We start from the raw sequence: 22,113 nt of genomic DNA, 5'->3' as shown, positions 1-22,113 counted from the left end.
TGCAACCATTGATGAAAAAGTGTAGTTGAAACATAGTTGAAGGCAGAAACTTAGTATATTTATCAGAAGAAGGGTGAGGAATTTAAAAACCACATCTGCTAATTCTTCCTGGTGCACCAAAAAAATGTATACATGTTTGTCAAGATATTGTGATCTTCAGGATTTAAATTTTTGTTCCCGTTTTTTAATCGTATAGAAGATGCTCTAACTTGAATTTTGAGCTATCATACATCACAAAATCTATTCTTTATCAAAGACATCTTATTGGTTTGTTTCTAGCATTCTTCTTTCAAAGAATTTCCATTTCACTTTTGTTTCCCCTTGAGCCCTGCATAAGAACAATGATTTCTGTGTTTTTTTGCGCTGGAATAATCATGCGTCGAGGGCGCAAAATAAGGCAAAAACTAGAACAATAGAATGATTTGAAAAACGGAGGCGTGACAGTGATAAGCTATCTCATTTTTTAAGTGTTTCTTTTTCATACAATTGTATTGAATATTATATATATTACTTCTTTTCAGTCAAGAATAGAGACAAATTTATTTTCCGATACTCGGAGTTTCGTGCCGTTTCAGGCAGTCTCAGTCAGATTTTTAAAAAGTTACAAAAACGACATTCGTAATGTCAATCTTCAATTATACAGTATGATGTCTTCATTTGTCAAAATTGACGTCATTTCAGTCTTTGCTGTCAAACAAGGCGAGGGTGTGCTTGTTGACGATATTTAAATATATGGCAAAATAAGAAAAATGAGTTTTCTTTTTCTAATCTTTATCTTCTTTGTTTTTATAATAATAGAACAATAAATGAACAATAAAACACAATAATATTATCATGCCATGATGAAGAGTAAAAGTTACAAGAAAAAGGTCAAGAGAATTATTGAATATTCAACAGATAAAACAAAATGGCGGTCAAGAAAAGAAGAAGACGTTGTAAGTTTGTTTTTCTATTGTTTGCACTCTATTTTGAACAAACTGTTTACATTTCTCTGTTCATACATACTACTTTAAAAATACTTGCATATAGTAGAGGGCCAAACCTTAGGATCTGTGACAACCACATGAATTCCATTCAAAAGTTTAATGTATTTGAAGACATTCTCGCGAGGGGGGTCGGCTACTAAGGCCTGGTAAAATTTTTTATTGGCCAAAGACTGACGCTTCAGGCAAAACTGTAAAGGCAAAAAATGGGTAAAAAATCGACGATTTTTGAAACTCAATTTTTGAAAATCAATCGTGTTCAAAACAAACGATTGATACCATCGCATAGAGCATGAAATTTTGGACAAAAAAAGTATACTACAACAAGTCCCATACTTAAACAGACGAGGATATAGGCCATTTGAAGTTTGAAATACTGTCAGCTCGAATACGATTGACGTCAAATTTTGTCTAAATCATAATCATGTGGTTGCGTCCTAGAAAAGGATCCTAAGGTTTGGCCCCCTTCTAATAAGTTTGCGGGTATTGCCTATTATTTATAAAATAAAATTAATCTCACTTGCATCTTATTCTTAAATGGTGTTGACTAACTTTAAAGCATTTGTTTGGTTATTCAACTCTGTACCCAATTCTTTTCTGCAAATAACAAAATGAGTAATAGTCAAATATTGTGTAAATGCCAACCCCCCCCCTACCCAAATTCCAAATTGGACCTTCAATTCACGCATTCACACAGCTTTTTTTTAATTTTCACGTATTTACGCAAGTAAAAAAGCCCATTCATACATTTACGCAAACGGCTAGAGACCCAGTAAATAAATCTATTAAGAGTGCCTTTAATGATTGTAGAATACAGTCTGGTCGTGACCATCAGATTTTTTAAAGAAAAAAAGATATAGAGAGTCAGTCTACTGTCAGTATTGGTACTGATTGCCTCATTGGTGCATTATTGATACCGATTGCCTCATTGGTGCATTATTGGTGATGATATGAGCCCTCGCCACTGGGGAATGTGTCCTACTCCTTACGAAGTAGAAATCCCTCCTTCTTCAAGTCAGAACGCTTAGCGCTGCCCAGACACCGCTGGTTCTGTGCACGCGAGACACAGATATCATGATGCATAGTGGTGACACTCGAACTCTGGCGCATTTTTTATTTTCATTGACTTGAGGGAATGATTTGTTTTTCACAAACAAGTGGATGTGTTTTGCCTGACTGTGTAACTGGGTCCATACAGGTGTATAATTGATTGATCAGCCCATAAAATTCGCCTACCATACTCTTATAATCATCCTTGTGTGGAGCGAAGTCGCATACTGGTCTGAAAAAGGAAAATATAAATTAAAAGTAGTCTCGTCGAAGTATATATAAAGAGGCTTTCCCGTTTCAAAATTCTACATAATTCATCGAAATTCCAATTATTCATGATATGTACCACTGGAGAGTCTTCTGAGAACTTTTAAAATTCTCCACTCAATACGTCACTTAAACAACAGGAAAAGTGACGTATTGGGTGGAAAAAAAACAGTAAAGTTGCATAAATTTGTGAAATCATTACAGTGGTGCATAATTCACTGGAACTATGTGTATGTATTAGGTCATCTTCTCGTTTATTATGCACCTAATTGTAATTCATTCAATCCAACATGAAAAATCGCATATCATATCTCTAAAGTAAAAATTTCTTACATTTCAAATGAGTTTGATGGGTGCCAATGGCTGGTTAGGTTTGGCTTCGTGTACTGTACCCAATAGTTATATGTCGCAATCCTGTGTCAACAAATACAAAAAGAACGTTTTAATTAGCAACTCTTCAGAAATAAATGGGCCATTCCATGTTACACACTTTTTTTATAAGAATAACTTCTATAAGAATATCAGGGTGAGATTTTAGAGTTAGAACAATAGGCCTATTGTTTAGAACAATAGAAAAATAAGAATAATGCTCACCCTCCAGAAGGTCTTTTTTTTATTTTTCCAAGGGAGTAAAAAGTTAAATTTTGAAATTTCCATGGGTTAAAAGACTGATTTTAGCTCGTCCACCCTCGCTTTAAGGTATGAAAAGAATTTTTCCAAGGGGTATTTTTGCAAATTTTGCCATTTTCCAGGGGTTACTCATACATTTTCAATAATTTCTTTTTGACTTGAAAAGGTTCGTCCACACCCTTGTATGGTTTTATATGGAGCAGCCCAATGCTGTAATCAGTTTTCATAATTGTAGTTGAGAAAATCAGGTTTCAAATCGAGGAATCGGTTCCGAATGTAGAATACCGGTTTCGAATCGGTAAAACGATCGAGGATAATTCTTTGGGGAACTTGCACTGTAAAGGTCGGCAATTAGCAATGAAATGCACTGTGAGGCTACCTTTTAAGGGCTGCGCTTTATAAGGGTGTGATTTGAAAGTCGGTTGGCACATGTCATCGTTTGTAAATCTAGTAACCTAGGACTCAATTGGATATCGAATGGAGAAACTTGAGTTTGATATGTCAGATAAACATACATCCAACATGTCTTGATGTTTTTCTTATCATTTCTTAGCTTTTCTTGTACCAATGTCAAATTTACAATTTTTGATTTTTCTAAAAAAGTGATGCATTGTGGGATTGTTTCGGGTGTATTACAATAGAATTCCCTCGAGGAATTCCTAAGAGATTTCTATTGTAATACACTCGAAACAATGGGCTTTTCCAGAAAAAAACCGTGCTCCCCCTGTTGAGGAGGTCCAATCTTTTGTGACCTACCCCCCTGGGAATTCCAGGCAATTTTAGGATCATACCCCTCTGGAATGCCGAATTTTTACAAATTTTCAATCATTACCCCCTTGGAATTCCGCTTATTTTTGACGGATTTTCGTCTACCCTTATGCAATTCCACTACATTTCAAACCTTACCCCCTTGGAACGGAAATGGACCTCCTCAACAAGGGTGCACTATTTTTTTCTGGAAAAGCCTAATCTTACAATGCATTGCTTTTTTAGAAATATCAAAAACTCCGATAATGGCTATTTCTTTTTTAGAAAGCTTGACAATGGATACAGACACTCTATTTTTACATAATTTAGCAAAGATTTCCAAAGAGGAGTAACGCCCCTAACATATAGTTGCATCTCTCTAATTCGACCTTCAAGGGTCAAAGAGTTTTCTTCAAATTAAAGAAAGACTCGAGTTATAGAGAGTATTTTACACTACTCTCTCACTGAGGGGAGAAATAATTTTAGTTCGAATTACAGAAGTGTTCGAATAATAGAAGTTCGGATTAGGGAGGGCCACTGTATGTCCAACAGTCAACTCACTCCAATTCGAATCTCTATCATTCAAATCTCTCTGTAATTCGAACTCAAATATTGGTTCCCTCAGCTGGAAAGAGGTTCAAATTACTATCTGCAATTCAAAGCTTTCTGTAACTCGAAGGAAATTTTTGTTCCCTTGAAGATCGAATTAGAGAGAGTCAGACTCACGTGTTCATTCCCATTTGGGAGTTGATGTATTCGAATTCTTCTTTTGAGTTGATGATAACCAGGTCCGCACCGATGTCTCCACATTTCTTTTTGGCTTTGTTGAAAGCCTTCTTAAAGGTGACAAAGACATACGTACTGTTCCCAAATTGTCCCTGTCCTGCAACAAAGCAAGTAAATAAGTAAGTTTGCGACCGCAGTCGAAGGTAGGGGAGGGCAATACTCTTTCTCCCTGGATTTCTCCACTTACCCTTGATCCTTCTCTTTAATTGCTGAGCATCAAGCAGAGAGGCATCAAGTACCATTTTGAAAATCTTTGGTATGACCCGGCTGGGGATTGAACCCACAACCTTGCAAACCGTAGCCGGATGCTTTACCTTCATGCTACTACGGTCCTGAAACAAAACACTTGAGGCCTAAGATATAGGGTGTTTTAGAGTCCATAAAGCCTTAAAATGTTTTTAACTTGTTAATATTTTGGCCATGGAAGTCTATTGCTCTTATAAAGAAATGTTTTGGCTGACGAATGAAAAATTGACTCCTAAATTCTTAGCAAGCGTGAATATGTACTTGAGGAGGCAAAAAACGTCAAACAGAATTTTTAGCGAATTGTATTTTTAGCGAGCTGTAGTTTTTTTCGTTCCTTGGACCGGCGAAGTTCGCCCTTCCAAGCTGGTATCATCAAACCGTTTCAATACCCATTACTATAATTATGCTAGTACTTGGGCTGTCTTTGTCCTTCAGTAATACAAAAATCAATATGATGACAAAATGGTAAAGAAAATTGAGAACATTCACCGCTCAATTCTATATTAAATTGACTGGGATTTGATTTGTTCTACCTGTAACATTTTACGATTTTATGGACTTTGGAAGATTATTTTTCTTTTGAACTGATATTCCATTATGCATTTCAAACTTCGTTGTTTTTGAACGTTCATACTACTAATAGGCAACACTGAATCTGAACTGCTATCGGCGAAAATATAATAATACTATATAAGTAGTTAATGGAAGGAAAAGCCTGGGATCCACAGGTCTCCCTGACGGACAGTGATATTAGGAGAAAATATTGCCGGCTTGGCAATCATATTAGATGTTATGAACGTTAGAGTGATATAATTTGGACGTTGTTTGACAGATCGAATGGTGACTTACTCGATCCTTTGATGCAGCTGTGTTGACCTTCTGGATTTTTATTGTTTAAAAAACACTCTCCACCCGCCCCGATTTCCGGTATACCTGGTATACAACACGCCCATCCCGCCCCACAATGATATGTACACCACCCTGTTTTGCCGCCACACTTGTTGTAACACCCGTCAGTTTCGTAGGAATATTTCGCTGTGCAGAATTCGGTTGTTGATGCTTTGTCGAAGGTGGTCGAATCCGAACGTTTTTTGAAGACCACCTAGGATTAAAGTGAAAAGTCAAAGAATTTTACAAAAGTTGTTTGAGTTAAGAATCTGATTTCTTTGTCCCTTGAGGATATAAGCGTTCCCAGCTGACAAAACAACGTTGTTTTAACGTTCAAATAATGTTATTTGGACGTTATGAATGTCACATGGACGTCGTTTTGTCGTTGTGTGCCAACTGGGTTATAATAAGGAAAAAATTGACTTACGCTCACACAAGGGCTATCATCGGTTTTCAGGGTTCCCTTCTGGTCTGTAGTTTTGTTGTTTGTCTCGGTAGAGTACAAAGTACAATTCTGCATATCATCAAGAACAGAGAAATCACAATTTTCATCTTTCTCACATAACAAAACACACTCAGTTACCATGTAAACACCAGCTACCATTTTGATTTTTGTTCCGCTGAACGATTTTGCGTTTCGTATGTATCGTGTCGTCTGGCTCGATGCAGCCGAAACCGTTTCTTGGCCACTGTTAGGGCCAGGTGTTTGGCCCTGGGTAATAGTGGTTGTGGTTGACAACGATGAAGCACTGATTGTGTAGGCAACGATAATTGGAAAGAACCTAAAAAGTTGATGTTTTGGGTTTTAAGCCTAAAGTAGATATGTTCTTAAAGTGTTCTTTAGATTTCAATATTTTGTGAACCGTTTGATCCAATTTTGCAATTTTGCAATATTATTTTAATACTTATATGTATTCCTACAGAGACATGATGAACATCTAAAATACTTCATTCGCCAATTCATGATATTCATGATGTAATGTTTTCTACAGAAAGACCCCGGTTTTTGCTAGTAGTGGCAAATTTTATACAACTTTGGTCTAGTTTAAATGTGCTGCCACTACTGGCTAAAACCGGGGTATTTCCGTAGAAAACATTACTCCTAAAATTCCTAAAATTCCTAAAATAAGTCAAAACTCCTAAAATCCTCCTAAAATGCAGCAAATTCTCCTAAATTCATAAAATCTGAAAACTTTATCAAACACGGTAGCTGATTTTGTTTGTATATTTGTATAATCAGACAGGAAACTAAGATTTTTTCCTCAATAAAGTCAAAACAAACTAAGAGCAAGCTACCTGACCTTGAAACAACATGTTTAAAATATATTTTTGCACTGAAATATTTGAAACAAAATAATGTCAAATTTGTACCGTGGTTTCGTAAACAAGGCAAACTGTATTCAAAGTACCATAGAAATGGATGAGTTAGGCATTAGAGCGTAAGTTTTTGTGGATTTGGTACTGTGGCAGAAAGTATCAGTCAGGACTAAGTCACTTCAAGATGCCTTTTGTTAATATTTTTGATCTTGTAAGTTAGCAGTAAGTATGACTGGTAATTTAGCCATATTGAGAGAATTTCTTTTAGAACAAATAATACTTTACGTAAAGTAATTTTATTTTTGTTACATTATTTCAGTCTTCCTGTGGGTGATATTTTCTGATTGCTATGACTTCAGGTCGATTTTAGAAATTTATTTCCTAAATTTTCCTAAAATCCTCCTAAAAAATTTAAAATTTGGCCAAAATCCTCCTACAATTTGTCCTAAAATTTATATATTCAGGCGTAGGATCCCTGACATTACGTCATGAATATCATGAATTGGAGATTTTCCGTGCAAATATGGAACTGTTTGATCCAATATTATTTTATTACTTATATAATGTATTCCTACAGAGACATGACGAACATCTAAAATACTTCATTCGCCGTGTAAATATGGAAAAAACTCTCCCTCCGATTAATAATCATCAACAAGCCTCATTGTTTTTGGGATGAGCTGGAGTTTTTATAAGATACTTCAATAATTGGTCATTTGAAGTAATAAAAATGACGCGTTCTTTAGAAAAAAGTGACAAAATTGTTTTGTTACAAGTTAACGACCAACCGAATCAAGTAAGAGCTTGTAAAAGCTCCAACTTGTTCTATTGTTTTATAATAGACTTACTTGAAAAGATAAAACATTTTTTCTTTCTTCAGTTGGTGGTCATTCACTATTTTTCCCACCTTATATAGTTAACTCTCTAATTCGATCGAACCTCTACAATTCGAATCTTTCTGTAATCTGAAATAAATAAATATGTAAATATAAATAAAGTAGTTTTAGGTTAGTCCTCTATTACTTGAGGAGAAATAAAGAACTAACCTACAATTGCTTCATTTTTTTGAAGTTTTGCTCGAACTTTTGGAATTTATGTATTTATTTCACTGTAATTTGAGCTAAAACATTGGTCCCCTTGGCTGGAATTAGTGTAAAATGGTCTCTATAATCTGAAGAAAAGACCTTGATCGAATTAGAGAGAGGCAGCTGTAACATACGAATATGAAATTAACTCTCCTCCATTTTGGATAACTAAATGGTTGGACAGAATGAACAATTTCACTTTCTTCGAACTACAACTATTGCCATAATATTTGACACAAAAAGTATTTCCCTGCAAAAATTTTAAAACCGCAAGTAGTCTTCAAGTGCCTTAGCGCTCAGGGTTAGAAAGTAGAGTTTTTTAAATTAGGAGTTTTAACATGAAACTTAAGACAGCAGGATCTGAGGATTAAAAAGCTTGTGAATTGTCCGACTAGGAGCCATTATACCCCTCCCAAATCGAAATAATTCGATTAGATAAAGTAGGGAGTCTGGAAATGTCATTCTCGCCCGAACTTTAAATTCTGCAGAACACTAAAATATGTTAACATATTTCTGACCATGATTTGTAGCTCTTTCGTGTAAATGAAAATGATTTTTACAGATGTTGTAAGACTTGCAAGTGAAATTATTTCCAAGTACAATTTTTCTTCAATCTTGAATTTAATAAATACTGCAGAGATTGTTTTAAAACAGAACGCAACGGGAAATTCGGAAGTATTATTGTGACTGATTTTCTTTTCATTATAAATATGATATAAATTATTTAATTCAAAATTGGAAATATTTATTATTAAATCAAAAAGATACCAATTTATACAATCCAATGTAATATGTAACAATAATAACGTTGGTTATATGATTTTATCGGTGATCCAAAAAAAATCTTCAATCTGATTGGTTAAGAAGAGTACAATATATCTTGTATTTTACATGTACAAAATATAAATTGACGAAAAGATGTTGTTGCATTGTAGCGGTAGAAGCAACCTAACGTCACTTTGCTACAAAAGTGCAGCCCTTCGCTTTCTTTCAACACAAAAAGTGCATTTTTTGGGTGACCGATAAACCAGTTATCAGACATTTTTTGCTCGTACAATATGGAAATATTTCACTCGGATTTTCCGTGTATTTTCTTCGCCTAAAGGCTCGGAAAATATTGCACGGGAAAATCTTGGAAATTTTTCTCATATTGTACTTGCAGCTGTCCGATTACTATTACATAACAAGAGCTGTGTGGGGACAAGACTGTTGTGTCTCTTACAGTACGTTTAGCTATTTTTAAACTGCCAGTTCAGTTCCAATTCAAATGTAATGAAATTTAAATATTCTTACTAATCAAGCAAATCAAGTTCCTAAAACTCGAAAACACTAATTTGGGGTAACTCTCGGACGGAAATTTTGTATACGATTAGCATCACCTATATCAAAACATATCAGAGGGGATGTGTGCAGCCTACCCGCCTGTCTCTTGCATTCAGATGTTCGTCTTTCTGCCATAGGGGGGGAGGGGTAGACGCTTTTGGTAGGTGACTTAGAATAGGTGCGGTTCTTAGACATTTAACTAATTTTCTTTGCATTGTAAGCGTCTCATTTTGAGACCCAAATTTTTTTTTCCAAACATACATGGTAATTTTTGAATCGTGTGCTTTCTGCTGCTTTACTATCCCCCATCTTATCTGGTAGTGGTAGTAAGGTATTCCTTTCCAATGACACCAATATAAAGACTTTTTCAATCTCTTCCAATTGAAATTACTAATCTTCACTCGATATAGTCTTAGTGGATCAAACGCTGTCTTAGGGCAGATAATCGGTCGTCTACACGTCCTTTTTATAAAATTTGTACTAGTAATAACATGGTTTAGAGGGTGATTTGGGATTAATAAACCCGAGGTTCATTGAAAACATTTCAAAATAGCCCGAACGTAGTGAGAAACTTATAAAAACATTCGAAACTATAAAAAAACATTCGACTGACACTCTTATTTTGATTGGCTTAAAAATTTCGTACGATATTTTGTTAACCAATCAAAATATCGTACGATAAAAAGCGGAGCTATTACGGATTTATCGCCCCGCTCGTCCTTTACAAATCTAAGCTAAATGTAATCAACCATATAATTTATCCTATAAGAATATTATATGATGAAGTTGGCCAAAGAATCCACTACATGTTAAATCAAAGTTAAAGTTAAATTAAAGTTGGATCCTTCCTATAACTGACAAATAATATTATAACAAAAGCGTGCGTGTGAGGACCAATGCAAAAAATTGATCGTCGTCTTAAAGGTGCTGTTTCAAACTAACTCTATACTGTTTGCTTACTCATCAATATTGAATTGACACAGATGTGGAGCAATATTGGTTGAAGAAAAGAACGAAGAAAAAACTATTTTTTGTTTATGCAGCACGAAATCGAACGCAATATAACTATAGGGAGACACTGGCCTGATATGCGATGAGAACACTTATGTAAAACTAAAACTTTTAATAGTTTTTTATTTGGCAGACGAAATTGCCCCTGCTCTCCATGCTCGGTTCTAAGCAAGCGTGTTTTTGACGGATTCTGCCAAACCATTCGACAGTGTTATTCCCGGAATTGAAATCGATCCATGCTTTCTCAGAACACGATGGTCTAGAAATGAAAAGAAAGATTATGACCTAGAAATGAGAAAAACTGTTTTTATGATATAGTGGAGTCTCCATAATTCGAATACGCACGTGGGAAATTTCGAGATATAGAGTAGGGTTTTATAAGGCATTGTTATGTAACTGAATGGAGGAGAAAACTTGTTCAAGTTTTAAGGAAACATTCGAGTTAAGGGGACTTCACTGTATCATGAAAAATGGAGTATCCATTGAACTTCTAAAACTCGTCACTTAAGTTAGAAATACCTCATAAACCCGCTATCACTAACAGTTCCGAAACACTGTGCGAATGTCAAAATTTGAAACATCAAAAATGAAGACGTTCCCATACAAAGCAAAACAGATCGAAACTTTCTCGCTCCACTATTTTCATCGGAGTGGAACTGCTCCGTTTCGTTGCACTAAAACGTTCTGAAATCAGTATGCGCACTTTCTATACATAACAAATTTTTCATCGGAACGGAACTGCTCCATTTCGTTCCTTCCAAAACGTTTCCCAAGTTAGTATAAACACTTCATATTCGCAACAATTACCCTAGCGGACCGATACCAAACCGTAACATCTAAAAATGGTCTGGTAGGACTTACATTTCAAAGTTCCACGCATTGCCGTTGTAAGCCCCCTTATCATCATCATCGTCCACCCAATGCCAATGGTCAGCTCCTTTTTTCTTTTTGTAACCCACCAAGTAGTAACCATCTTTTTCCACGCTGAAATGAATCAAATTGTTGAAACACATCAATAGATCTTATCGGAGTTTTTGATTTTTCTAAAAAAGGATGCATTGTTGTGGGATTGTTTCGGGGGTATTACAATAGAAATCTCTTAGGAATTTCTTGCTATAGACTATAGATATTTTACGCAGATCCACGCTTTTTTTATAAGAGCCAGTAAATGATAGTTCAGACTGGACTGTTTCTTAATTTTTTGAAACTTTCAGGCTTGAATGCTCTGACAAAGTTCTTAGAAATGGGATAAAATTTGTTGAAATTAGTTAAAATTTGTTGAAATTAGTTAAAATCAGTCCTTTTGTATTGATTTCTACAATCTGAGGCTCCGATTGTTCCTGATCTGTTCTTAGGCGTTGGCCATTTTTTCAGTCTTGTGTTCTTATAAAATCTTTCTTATAAAAAAGATATGTTAGCTCAGTAACTAAGTAAGTTGCAACTAGTTGATTTTAAATTTAAAATTAGTGCAAGCAACCAGTCTATTTCCGTATGAAAGATTACGACATAAATATCAAGATAACGGCATAAATATTAAGATTACGGCATGAATATCAAGATTACGGCATGAATATTAAGATTACGGCATGAATATCAAGATTACAGCATAAATATTAAGATTACGGCATGAATATCAAGATTACGTCATGAATATCAAAATTACGGCATGAATACCAAGATTACGGCATGAATATTGAGATTACGGCATGAATATCAAGATTACGGCACGATTATCAAGATTACAGCATGAATATCAAGATCTTTACGGCATGAATATCAAATTTTTACGGCATGAATATCAAGTTTACGTCTTGAATATCAAGATTACGGCATGAATATCAAGACTCCGGCATGAATATCAAGATTACGGCATGACTATCGAGATTTTACGTCTTGAATATCAAGATTACGTCATGAATATCAAAGTTTTACGGCATGAATATCAAGATTACGACATGAATACAAGAAATGGTGGAAACTCACTGATTCTCCATATGGTTGTTGATGTAGTCAAGTTCGCGCGGCGATTCGATGCTTACTAGGTCACCGCCAACAGTACTGCATTTGTGTCTGGCTTTACTGAAACCCCTTTTGAAGCCAACGAAAACATACGTCTTGTTTCCCAGTTCCCCGTATGCTACGAAATGATAAAAAAATAGCTTGGTTATTTTGAATTTTTCGATTATGATTTTTTTGTGAAATATGAGTAATAGTAACTTATTTTTTTCTATTAGGGTAAGCTTAAAATCTAAAAATTGACAAGTGTTATGCCCTTGACATTTTGACAAGTGATAGATATGGATAACAAAATATCGGTTCGGCCACCTGTCCGTTTGGTATTTTACAGACCCGTATGTAAATTTGTTGAAAGTCATGTATTGGGTGATCGGATCAGTCAATTTGAATGGTATTTGTTTTCTGAGGCTGATTTGTTTAACATAATCACAAATAATTAATATAAAAAATTCTGTCCAATTAGTTTTAAGTACTTTGCAGACCAGTCTGTAATATTCACGTTGACCTCTCATCCCCCACCGAATCTCAACGCTGACCCCTCATCCCCCACCACCGAATCTTAACGTTGACCCCTCATCCCCCACAGAATCTCAACGTTGACCCCTCATCCCCCGCCGATTTTCAACGTTGACCTCTCATCCCCCACCGAATCTCAACGTTGACTCCTAATCCCCCACCGAATCTCAACGTTGACCCCTCATCCCCCACCGAATCTCAAAAACTACAAGCGCTTCCGAGTTGAAATGTGATAGATATTGACCACTGAAACATCTTGTTTTGTTGGTATTTTACAGAACGGTCCGTATTTTACCCAAAATGCTCCCGAAAAAAGGAGGGGACATAAAATCTTAAAAAATATTGTCACCCAATAGTGCAGTCCACGAAATGAAATCCCCGCAAAATTTTATCCCATTACACGCTATAAGAATATCAGAGTGAAAATTGGCCAAATCGTAAGAATACCCTAAGAATACCCTAAGAATGGGTAGAAGAATTTCACAGAATTTGATAAGAATGCATTCAATTTGTATTTGGTTAACAGAAAAAACTGCTTCCTTTATTAGAGATAAATTTAAACTTTGAGGTAGAAATGTAATTTTAGCTCCAAATGTTCATTCAAAAGTCCAAAACTCTCAAAATGGTCATTTCTCGTGTTTGTAAAAAAGTCAAGTCTGAAAAAGTAAGAATACGTTAAGAATATTTCACCCTCAATTTTGGCAATTTCTTAAGAATACTTGACCCTCATTCAAAGTATACTATTCTTATAAAAAAAACGTGTATTAAAAAGTATAAATAAAAAGTGAAATGCTTACTGACACCCAACATACACTTGTGGTTGCCATCATATCCATTATTTAAAATAGCACATTCTCCTTCATCGCCTTGCTCTGGTATGTGCGCCCTACAACACGCCTTGTTAACGCCACAATATTTTGTACACCACCCTGTTTTGCCACCACACTTGTTGTAACACCCGTCAGTTTCGTAGGAATATTTTGCTGTGCAGAATTTGGTTGTTGATGCTTTGTCGAAGGTGGTCGAATCCGAACGCTTTTTGAAAGCAACCTAAAGTGTGGAAACAGCTAACTCTCGCTAATTCGAATCTTTCTCTGTAATTCGAACTAACGTCAAGTCCCCGTCAATAAGAAGTTCTCTTAACAAAACCTTACAGATTTTTAAAACATTTTACGTCACCTTGTACAATAATGTATTTAGTGTATCTTTTTTGAATTTCATTTACTTTTTTAACATCTAGCACTGAAGATGGTTTTAACGAAAAGCTTTTACTGAAAATAAAAATAAAACTTGTTATTTTTCTTACCAAGCATAAAAATGTTCTTAAAAACATGTTTTTATTTTGACCAATTCGTGAGTATTTTTTGACTATTTTCCTAAGAAAAAGGGTTTTTTTGTGGCCACAAAGCCCTAAAATGTTCTTAACTTGTTCTTGACATTTGGGTCATCGAAGCAAAAATGTTCTTATATAGTTTGTTCTTATAAAAAAACGTGCACTCCGCTTTCAAAAAAATACACTACATGTTTTTTATAAGAACAAACTATGTAACAACATAAGTCTTCGATGGCCAAAAGATTAAGTACAACTTAGAACATTTTACTAAGGCTTTGTGAACTCTAAAACACCCAATTTCTTAAGAAATTGCTTCAAAATGCTCACAAAATGGTGAAAATCTTTATCCTTGAAACTCAAAAAGTTAAGAACATTGGAAGACTTTAAAAATTTTGGACGTTCTTATAAAAAACGTATATCAGTCTGAAAAGCAAGGTACGCAGGTAAAGAATAGCTATTTTCATATTGTGCTAGGTTAAAAATTTCAAGAGAGTTAAGGCTTAAGTGAAGTTTTTTCGCGTTAGTGCAATGCAACATGCTCCATCCCACCAATACAAGAAAAAAGTGCGTGTCTCATGGTTTCTTTTTTTGTTTAATTGGACAAAAAGTGAGGGAAATACTCAAAAGACTCGCTGATTTTGTCCCTGGGACAAAAGTGAGAGAAACAACAAATGTTATTAAAAGAAAAATGGGGTGGAGACACGTGAAAGTGTTTCAGGTTGGTGAGATGGAGCATGTTGCATTGCGCCAACGCCTTTAAAATGTGATATTTTTTCACTTACACTTGAGCACACCATCTGCGTGTCCGTACCAACATTTATGTCTGTAGTATTCTGGTCTGTAGTTTTGTTGTTTGTCTCGGTAGAGTACAATATACAATTCTGCATATCATCAAGAACAGAGAAATCACAATTTTCATCTTTCTCGCACAACAAAACACACTCAGTTACCATGTAAACACCAGCTACCATTTTGATTTTTGTTCCACTGAAGGATTTTGCGCTTCGCAGATACAATTCGGTAGTCTTGTTGTTGATTGAAACTTCAGTCTGGGCAACAGACCCTGGTATTGGTGGAGCTCCAGACCCTGGTATTGGTGGAGCTCCAGACCCTGGTATTGGTGGATCTCCAAACCCTGGGATTGGTGGAGCTCCAGCGTTAGCGGACCCACATTTTAAGCTGATGAATATTGCAATGAGAATTATATGGTTTAATATAGGGACCATGAAACCATCCATTTTACTATCCATTTTACTTGATGCTACTAGATCTTTTTTTTCACTTTCAACAGATTCAAAACTTAAATACACCTTTTCGACCGTATATATGCCAATTGCTGCGCGGGCATTTTTTGTCCGCCTTATCCCACTTAAACCGTCCCAGTCCTTTTTCGCACCTATAGACAATAGAAAAATGTGTCAAAAAAGGATTGGATCGAGTTTAGTGGGATAAAAGTGACACGCACCTGACCGCGCGACTACGGTCGAAAAGGTGTATTGACCCTTGCTCTTGTAGTTAGTATCAATTTTACATTTTTTGACTCAATTTACTAATTCTTGAATATGTTTTACATGTTTTCAATATATACCCCGATTGCAATAAATAATTTAAACGCTTAATTTTTTAAACTCTCAAGTGTTGTGTACACTAACAAGATTGTTCGGTTCTCTTGAAAAAAAGATATCTTTCATCAACAAATTTTTATCTTACTTATTCAAGAAATTATATTTCATGTGAAATTTTTTTTCGCCCTCGGAAGCCTGGTTTGTTTAATTCATCCTTGGCTATAATATTTTGATAAACTTAATAGGTATTATGGAAAATATAATTTTTAAAACTGCGCGCTAACAAACGGAGAAACAACGTTTTCTGATTACAAATTTCTTTCACATCGAGTGTTTTCATTTTATAAGTAATAACTTTCACTGGCAGAGAGAGAGAGAGAGCTTTTCCAAATTTGTAATTAATTACAAATATCCAAATTGATTTGAAAGGGATCTCTTCAATTATTCTTTCTAATAAGCACCCCTGTTTCACAGCCCCGGTGGAACTTTTTTTTTAGTGGGGATAAAAATCCCTATCGAAATCTTAATGGGGATAGAAATTTTATCGTTCCAAGGTTAGAAAATCCACTGGGGATGGTTTTAGAGTGCAATTTTTAAACATGGATTTTGAGTGGGGATGAAATCAAAGCTAATTTCCCAGTGAGGCTGAAATCCCAGGGTATTTTGCCACCGGAGATCAAATCTTTGCCAAATTTTCCAGTGAGGATGGGGTCCCGGTGGGTCTGTGACACAGGGATGTTCATAAATACAAGTTTAATATACAGGGTGTCCCGAGAAAAAAGTTCTGTGTCCGAAAAAAGGACTAAGTACAAGTAGAGCTTTTAAAATTATCAAAGAAAAGTTTCATAAAATGCTCATTAGAAGGCACCCTAATGTCGATAACCCCCTCCTTATCATGACATTTCTTATAAGGGCCTTCCCTTAAAAAGATTAATAAGATAATACTTGGTATAAATTGGTTTAAGTGAATCGACTCTTCTCTAAAATAATATCCGGATTCTCAAAAAATCTACAAAATAACAATTATGGTATATAAAACCCATATCACTGTATTTCACGGATTATCAACGAACCCAGTCCATCATACTCAAGTCAAAGCTCGAGAATGGACCATTACAGTAAAATCAGAATGTGCTGTCCAATTTTTACATTTTAAGTGACCCCGTGCGACCCCACACTGAAATTCTGCATTCTAATTAATTTTCTTCTTCATTCGTTGACAGCCGATCGATGTTATGGACAGACCTAGTGTTTATCATGCCACCGTCGTCATCTTCCTCGAATTCTTCGCTTGGGGATTGTTAACATCGCCTTCAATTACCGTAAGTTGATTTTTGTTATAAATAAGGGACGGTAGCAAAACCAATGTAATAGACACTGGTAAGTGTGGTCGTTGGTTTTTATATCTTCTTCGTAACCCTCAAAGAATTGATAAGAATTCTTTGCTTGGGGATAGTTAACATCGCCTTCAATTACCGTAAGTTGGTTTTGTTAATGAAAATTCGGTAAACCTTTTGTCAGAAGTTGAATTAGTCTATATTTTATGTAGATATTTTACGACAGTCTTTCGATTGTGGTGAGCCGCCACCAGCCGGATTGGCTATCTATGAACTGAAGATGGGGAACATTGGAAGGTGTGGGGGATTCGAACTAGGAACCCCTGGTTTCGGACACTGAGGCCTTAACCACTCAGCCATCGCTGCTTTGAAACTGACAATTCTCTGTATCTTTCTTCATAGGTCTTGGCGGAAACATTTCCAGAAAACACTTTCCTGATGAATGGTATCATCCAAGGAATAAAGGTATGTCCACACCATCATCATTACATCACAAATGGATTAAATTTCACGGTTTTAATGTATTTTGTCGTTATTCGGGAAAATTTTTTCTCCCGAAAAGTTTATATTCCAAAATTGACTAAAACCCATATACGGAAATGAAAAGAAATTGGGTGAAAAAGAGGCCGATTCGCGGAATTTTGTTGATGTGAAATATATTTAGTTTCGTGCTTCGAGAAAAAAAGTTTATGGTTTTGGACTGCAACTTTTTCCATTAAATTTCAAATGATGAAATCAAAATCAACCTGCCAGTGGGGATAAAATTGTAGGGTATTTTTCTCACAGGGGAAGAGATTTTGGCCGAATTTTCCAGTCCACCGGGTCTGTGACACAGGGTTATCTTAAAAGAGCTTTTCGAAATAACATATAGCTTGTCCCAGACGGGTGCACATTTTTCTCGAGATTTTCGAAAAGATGCGACATCAAGAAACCGCGTGATAGAAGTAGGGTCAAATAACATGATAATAATATGATTTTATGCTTTTTTTTTTTAGGGTTTCCTCTCTTTCCTGTCGGCGCCATTGATCGGTGCCCTATCAGACGTTTGGGGACGAAAGTCATTTTTACTACTGACTGTTTTTTTCACATGTGTTCCCATACCACTGTTGAGATTCAACCCATGGTAAGACTTTCAAAGCCTTGTCTGTAATCCCGGACAAAAGGTTGTAGACTTTTCAAAATTGAAAAAGAAATTCTCTGAAATGGCCAAAATTCCTCTCCCTATCCCTTCAATGTTGAAGTAGTAATCTTGCTTTGATCGTCCCACGACATAACCACAACTTACACCAAAACAACATTGAAGGGAGCGGATTTTTCTACAAACCTTTTGTCCGGGATTGTGGCAAGGTTCGACATATTTGCCAGAGATGTGTCGGCATAAAAGTAGATTCTCGCTTATTCGAACTTCTATTATTCGAATCTTTCTATAATTCGAACTTATAATAAAGAGTTACACAATATCTTTGTTTCAAACTCAGAGTTTCATGAGATACGTTAAACTTATTTTCAATCCCGGCCAAGAAGAAACCCTCTTGATATACTCCGTGTAATTCGAAAAAATAAGATTCCCTGTTCGATTTGAATAAGCGAGAGTATCGTATCGACTAGTGACCACAGTGTATTCCGTCGTTTCAACCCGAATCTATCATTTATAATTCGTTAATTCTTGACAATCTATTTTTGTTTATTTTTGCAGGTGGTTCTTCGCATGTTTATCAATCTCTGGGACGTTTTCGGTCACTTTTTCCATCGTCTTCGCTTACGTAGCTGACTGTACGGATAAATCAGACAGAAGTCACGCTTATGGACTGGTGAGCTACACGACTTTTTTCATCATAACAATTTTATAAGAACACAAGGCTGAAAAATGGCCAAAACCCTAGAACAAATTAAGAACAATTCTAAACCTCAGATTCCAGAAATTACTTAGAAAGTACTGATTTTACCAAATTTTAAACTCATTTCAAGTTTTTAAGTAGATAAACTGAGCGTGTTAAAAATATCTTAAAGAACATTTAAGCCTGAAAATTTCAAAAAATTGAGAACAACCCAGCATGGAACAAAATTTACTTGTTCTTAAAAAAAAGCTTGTATTCAATTTAATTTTTTTATTTATCTTTTATTTATCTTTTATCGACCGCCGGAGGCGGTTTCTTTCATAGTGGTACGCTAATCTCGTTTTGCCTTGGCTCATTACTTTGTCTGCCATTTACTTTCGGTTTTTTTAACTAGATTACCCAGGTGTTTCTCTTTTTTTTCGCTGAATGTCTTTTATTCGGAATTGAATAATCGAGACATGAAAAATGACTATATTGTAATCTGTTTTCAATGAATAATCTAAAATGTACTGGAGATGACATGTAGGCGTTAATAATGTGCACCCGCTCTTTCGCGAGCGTGATGCGTGATGGAAGGCGGTCGTTTCAGTGTGGTTTAGATCCACACTGTGACCTAGTTTAACATACTTCGGGCTCCATATTGCACAATGGTTCTTATCCCTTAAAATATTAAATTAATAAATAATGTTATTAAAAAAAAGTTTATAAAACAAAACAAATTTGTCGGAAAAATCGACCAAAATACGAAGCAATTGTCACAGAAACGTTAGAGTAAGCTAGACGTAAGTTATGAAAAAAGCTCCATGTGAAATGATGAAAGCAAGATAGAATTTGAAAATTGTTCAAATATAACTCTACATACATACAAAAATACTATATACTAAATATAGTCACCTAGCATAATCTAAATATTAGTCTATGGTAAGAAAAATTAAGATTTAGTGATTCATCAATCAAACTAAACAAGCCTTTCAAATAAAACTTGAAATTTAAGAGTCAGTTTTTTTAAGAGCGGGGCAGGTCCAATAGTTTGAAACTTAAATTTTTTTCATTTTTGGATATGTTTTTAAGTACAACGAATGAAGTAAAATCCCAAAATATGTTGGTCTGAAAATCCATAATGGCGGATTTATGCCAATTTGAAGTTTTTGACATTTTTGGGCATTGCACTTAAAAAAAGTTTTTTGATATAGAACCATGCTTTCTCAAATAAAAATGAGGAATTGGTTTTTGGTGATTCTGAAACTATGGCCAGTAAACTATACAGTTTTCAAAAAAAATCAAAATTCTCAAAATGGTAGCTGGAGTTATAACGTCACAAAAACACTACAAATTTGATTTTAGGGGTATTTTAGAGCCATCTGACCTGTCCCAGGGAAGTTTGTTACTGCTCAAAATAATAATTTCTGGTAGTTCAGTCCCTTGTCTATCCATTTGAAGTGATTGCGATAAAAAATGATCCTACTGGCCCCCTAGAGGCCCGGAAAGCCAATTAGGTCTCAAGAAAGTATCAACTTTAGCCCAATTCTCCTTGAAATCCCAACATTGTCTGACCTCTAACTCTTCTGTTCCTGAAAGACAACCGCCCTGGTCTCTTAGGATCAAAAGAGAAACCTATGTGATCTCCTACCATAAATTTTTAATCTTGATTTAAAATTTTTCTTAACATCGCTCGAAAAATGACTAAAATTTGGGATATTTTGGTCCATTGGCAAACTTCAAAGGGGTCTAGATCACTGACTTTGTTATAATATAAGGGCTATGATGAATCTTTAATATAAAAACAATGAAACTAGGTGAAAAAAGTTGTCAAAATGTCCTTTTTTGGGCAAAAAAGGCTTTTTTTTCAATTTTTTGACTAGAGCTGAGGTCATTCCATTGCAGCCAGTAATTGGCAGTTAGAAAATAAATTTCATCTGAACATCATGATTCCTCATCACATTCCAGAAAGGTTTCTAGGAAAATCAAATATGGTACTGTTTGGAAGTTTATAGAAGCTGAAATTTCACTCAAAGGCAGCTTCTAACTCCCCTGACCCCCTTAATTTTGTAAAATTGACCTTAAAGTACATTTTTGGCTGAAATTTTTGCCAAAAATGAGTATCCATTGATACTTGATTCTTGATTTTGTGAAAGCATCCTATAGATAGTGCAACAATTTATCAGAAGTTGGAACCTTTTCCTTTGTTTTAAAGATTAGGGCTAGCTCAAAGTCCGTCTTAACTCTAAAATCCTAAAAATCTTGACAATGCTGCTCAAAACAACAATTTTTGCTCAAGATTGAACAGAAAAGGAGCCCCCTAAGACAATGAAATCTTGGTTTTTAGAAAGTTTCATGGGGATAGTACAAACTTTCATCAAGATCTTTACCTCCTGATCTACCATTTAAGGATCAAGTCTGTCAAAATGTGCTTCTAAACTCTCAAATCTTCAAAGGTAAACTTTACCAACCCCATAAAACAATTTTGCTATTAACCTGTTTATGCTCTTAAATGCAGTTAAATGAGCCCAAAGTTCAAATTATCCAAAGAGAAGGAAATGTTTAGGAATATTTTGTACTTTTGGACTGATCTCTAAGTATTTAAGGGTAGAAAGGTTGATGGCAAAGTTTCTTAGTTTCAAACTATTGGAACTGCCCCAAACTGCCCCATTCTTAAAAAAACTGGCGCTTAATATTTGAATGAAGAAAGTAATCTTTATTTTTATTCTCAATTTCAGGTTTCAGCTACATTTGCAGCAAGCCTCATCACAAGCCCAGCATTGGGCGCTTACCTTGGTACCGTATATTCCGACTCTGTGGTGGTCGCCTTGGCAACAGCTATCGCTCTATTGGATATGTTATTCATCTTGGTTTGTGTTCCTGAATCTCTTCCTGAAAGATTGAGACCAGTATCGTGGGGCAAGTCCATTCCGTGGGAAAAAGCTGACCCCTTTAGTGTAAGTTTTATTCTTGAACTTTATAAGAACTTTGCTAGTCAAAACATTAAGATTCCTTTCGTGTAATTGTTATTCTTCTTGCACATTGTTTTATTCTTGAGCTCTAAGGCTTCGCTGGTCAAAACATTAAGAACAAGTTAAGAACATTTAAGATTCCTTCAGTGTAAGTTTTATTCTAGAGCTCATTGTTTTAAGAAGTAAACTTTATAAGAACATAAGGCTTTGCTGGTCAAAACATT

At 35.4% G+C, this 22,113-nt stretch overlaps 3 protein-coding genes and 1 long non-coding RNA gene across 5 annotated transcripts in view; 1 reads left to right on the top strand and 3 right to left on the bottom strand.

Moving 5' to 3' along the window:
- Positions 1 to 798: 798 nt before the first annotated feature.
- LOC136812101 (hippocampus abundant transcript 1 protein-like) overlaps positions 799 to 22,113 on the top strand; it is a 43,809-nt gene continuing 22,494 nt past the window's right edge. Inside the window, exons 1-6 of one of the 2 annotated variants that reach the window (XM_067068608.1) lie at positions 799 to 935; positions 16,987 to 17,085; positions 17,503 to 17,565; positions 18,096 to 18,223; positions 18,797 to 18,911; positions 21,656 to 21,874. In XM_067068608.1, coding sequence (XP_066924709.1) covers positions 840 to 935; positions 16,987 to 17,085; positions 17,503 to 17,565; positions 18,096 to 18,223; positions 18,797 to 18,911; positions 21,656 to 21,874 — 720 coding nt within the window. In that variant the 5' untranslated portion in view covers positions 799 to 839. Of the gene's footprint in view, positions 936 to 16,986; positions 17,086 to 17,198; positions 17,241 to 17,502; positions 17,566 to 18,095; positions 18,224 to 18,796; positions 18,912 to 21,655; positions 21,875 to 22,113 lie in introns of those variants that run through there. The other variant, XM_067068609.1, reaches the window with a different exon arrangement.
- On the bottom strand, positions 1,330 to 4,874 carry LOC136812027 (uncharacterized). Its single transcript, XR_010847318.1, has 3 exons — positions 4,404 to 4,874; positions 2,634 to 2,714; positions 1,330 to 2,265 (listed from the first exon to the last, which is right to left on the bottom strand). It is a non-coding gene; the product is annotated as an uncharacterized lncRNA (long non-coding RNA).
- On the bottom strand, positions 5,509 to 7,868 carry LOC136812205 (uncharacterized). Its single transcript, XM_067068691.1, has 3 exons — positions 7,763 to 7,868; positions 6,025 to 6,379; positions 5,509 to 5,811 (listed from the first exon to the last, which is right to left on the bottom strand). The coding sequence occupies exons 1-3, from the start codon at positions 7,777 to 7,779 to the stop codon at positions 5,509 to 5,511; spliced, it is 675 nt and encodes a 224-aa protein (XP_066924792.1). The 5' UTR covers positions 7,780 to 7,868.
- On the bottom strand, positions 8,768 to 15,566 carry LOC136812085 (uncharacterized). Its single transcript, XM_067068607.1, has 5 exons — positions 14,981 to 15,566; positions 13,663 to 13,915; positions 12,317 to 12,470; positions 11,195 to 11,317; positions 8,768 to 10,592 (listed from the first exon to the last, which is right to left on the bottom strand). Exons 1-5 carry the CDS (start codon positions 15,446 to 15,448, stop codon positions 10,445 to 10,447), a joined length of 1,146 nt encoding a protein of 381 aa, XP_066924708.1. The 5' UTR covers positions 15,449 to 15,566; the 3' UTR covers positions 8,768 to 10,444.

This window comes from Clytia hemisphaerica, unplaced genomic scaffold, assembly GCF_902728285.1.
Source record: "Clytia hemisphaerica strain Z4C2 unplaced genomic scaffold, Clytia hemisphaerica genome assembly, whole genome shotgun sequence".
NCBI classification, from domain to species: domain Eukaryota; kingdom Metazoa; phylum Cnidaria; class Hydrozoa; order Leptothecata; family Clytiidae; genus Clytia; species Clytia hemisphaerica.
This window is presented reverse-complemented; position numbering and strand designations above follow the sequence as displayed.

Excerpts from the sequence above, each read along its gene's own strand:
- LOC136812085 (XM_067068607.1), bottom strand. The coding sequence starts at position 15,448 with ATGGATAGTAAAATGGATGGTTTCATGGTCCCTATATTAAACCATATA. Across the intron at positions 13,916-14,980 it reads CGCAGATGGTGTGCTCAAGT|GTTGCTTTCAAAAAGCGTTC; the intron begins GTAAGTGAAAAA and ends TCCACACTTTAG. Across the intron at positions 12,471-13,662 it reads CAAGTGTATGTTGGGTGTCA|CATACGGGGAACTGGGAAAC; the intron begins GTAAGCATTTCA and ends ATCATTTCGTAG.
- LOC136812205 (XM_067068691.1), bottom strand. Across the intron at positions 5,812-6,024 it reads ATGATAGCCCTTGTGTGAGC|GTGGTCTTCAAAAAACGTTC; the intron begins GTAAGTCAATTT and ends CTTTAATCCTAG.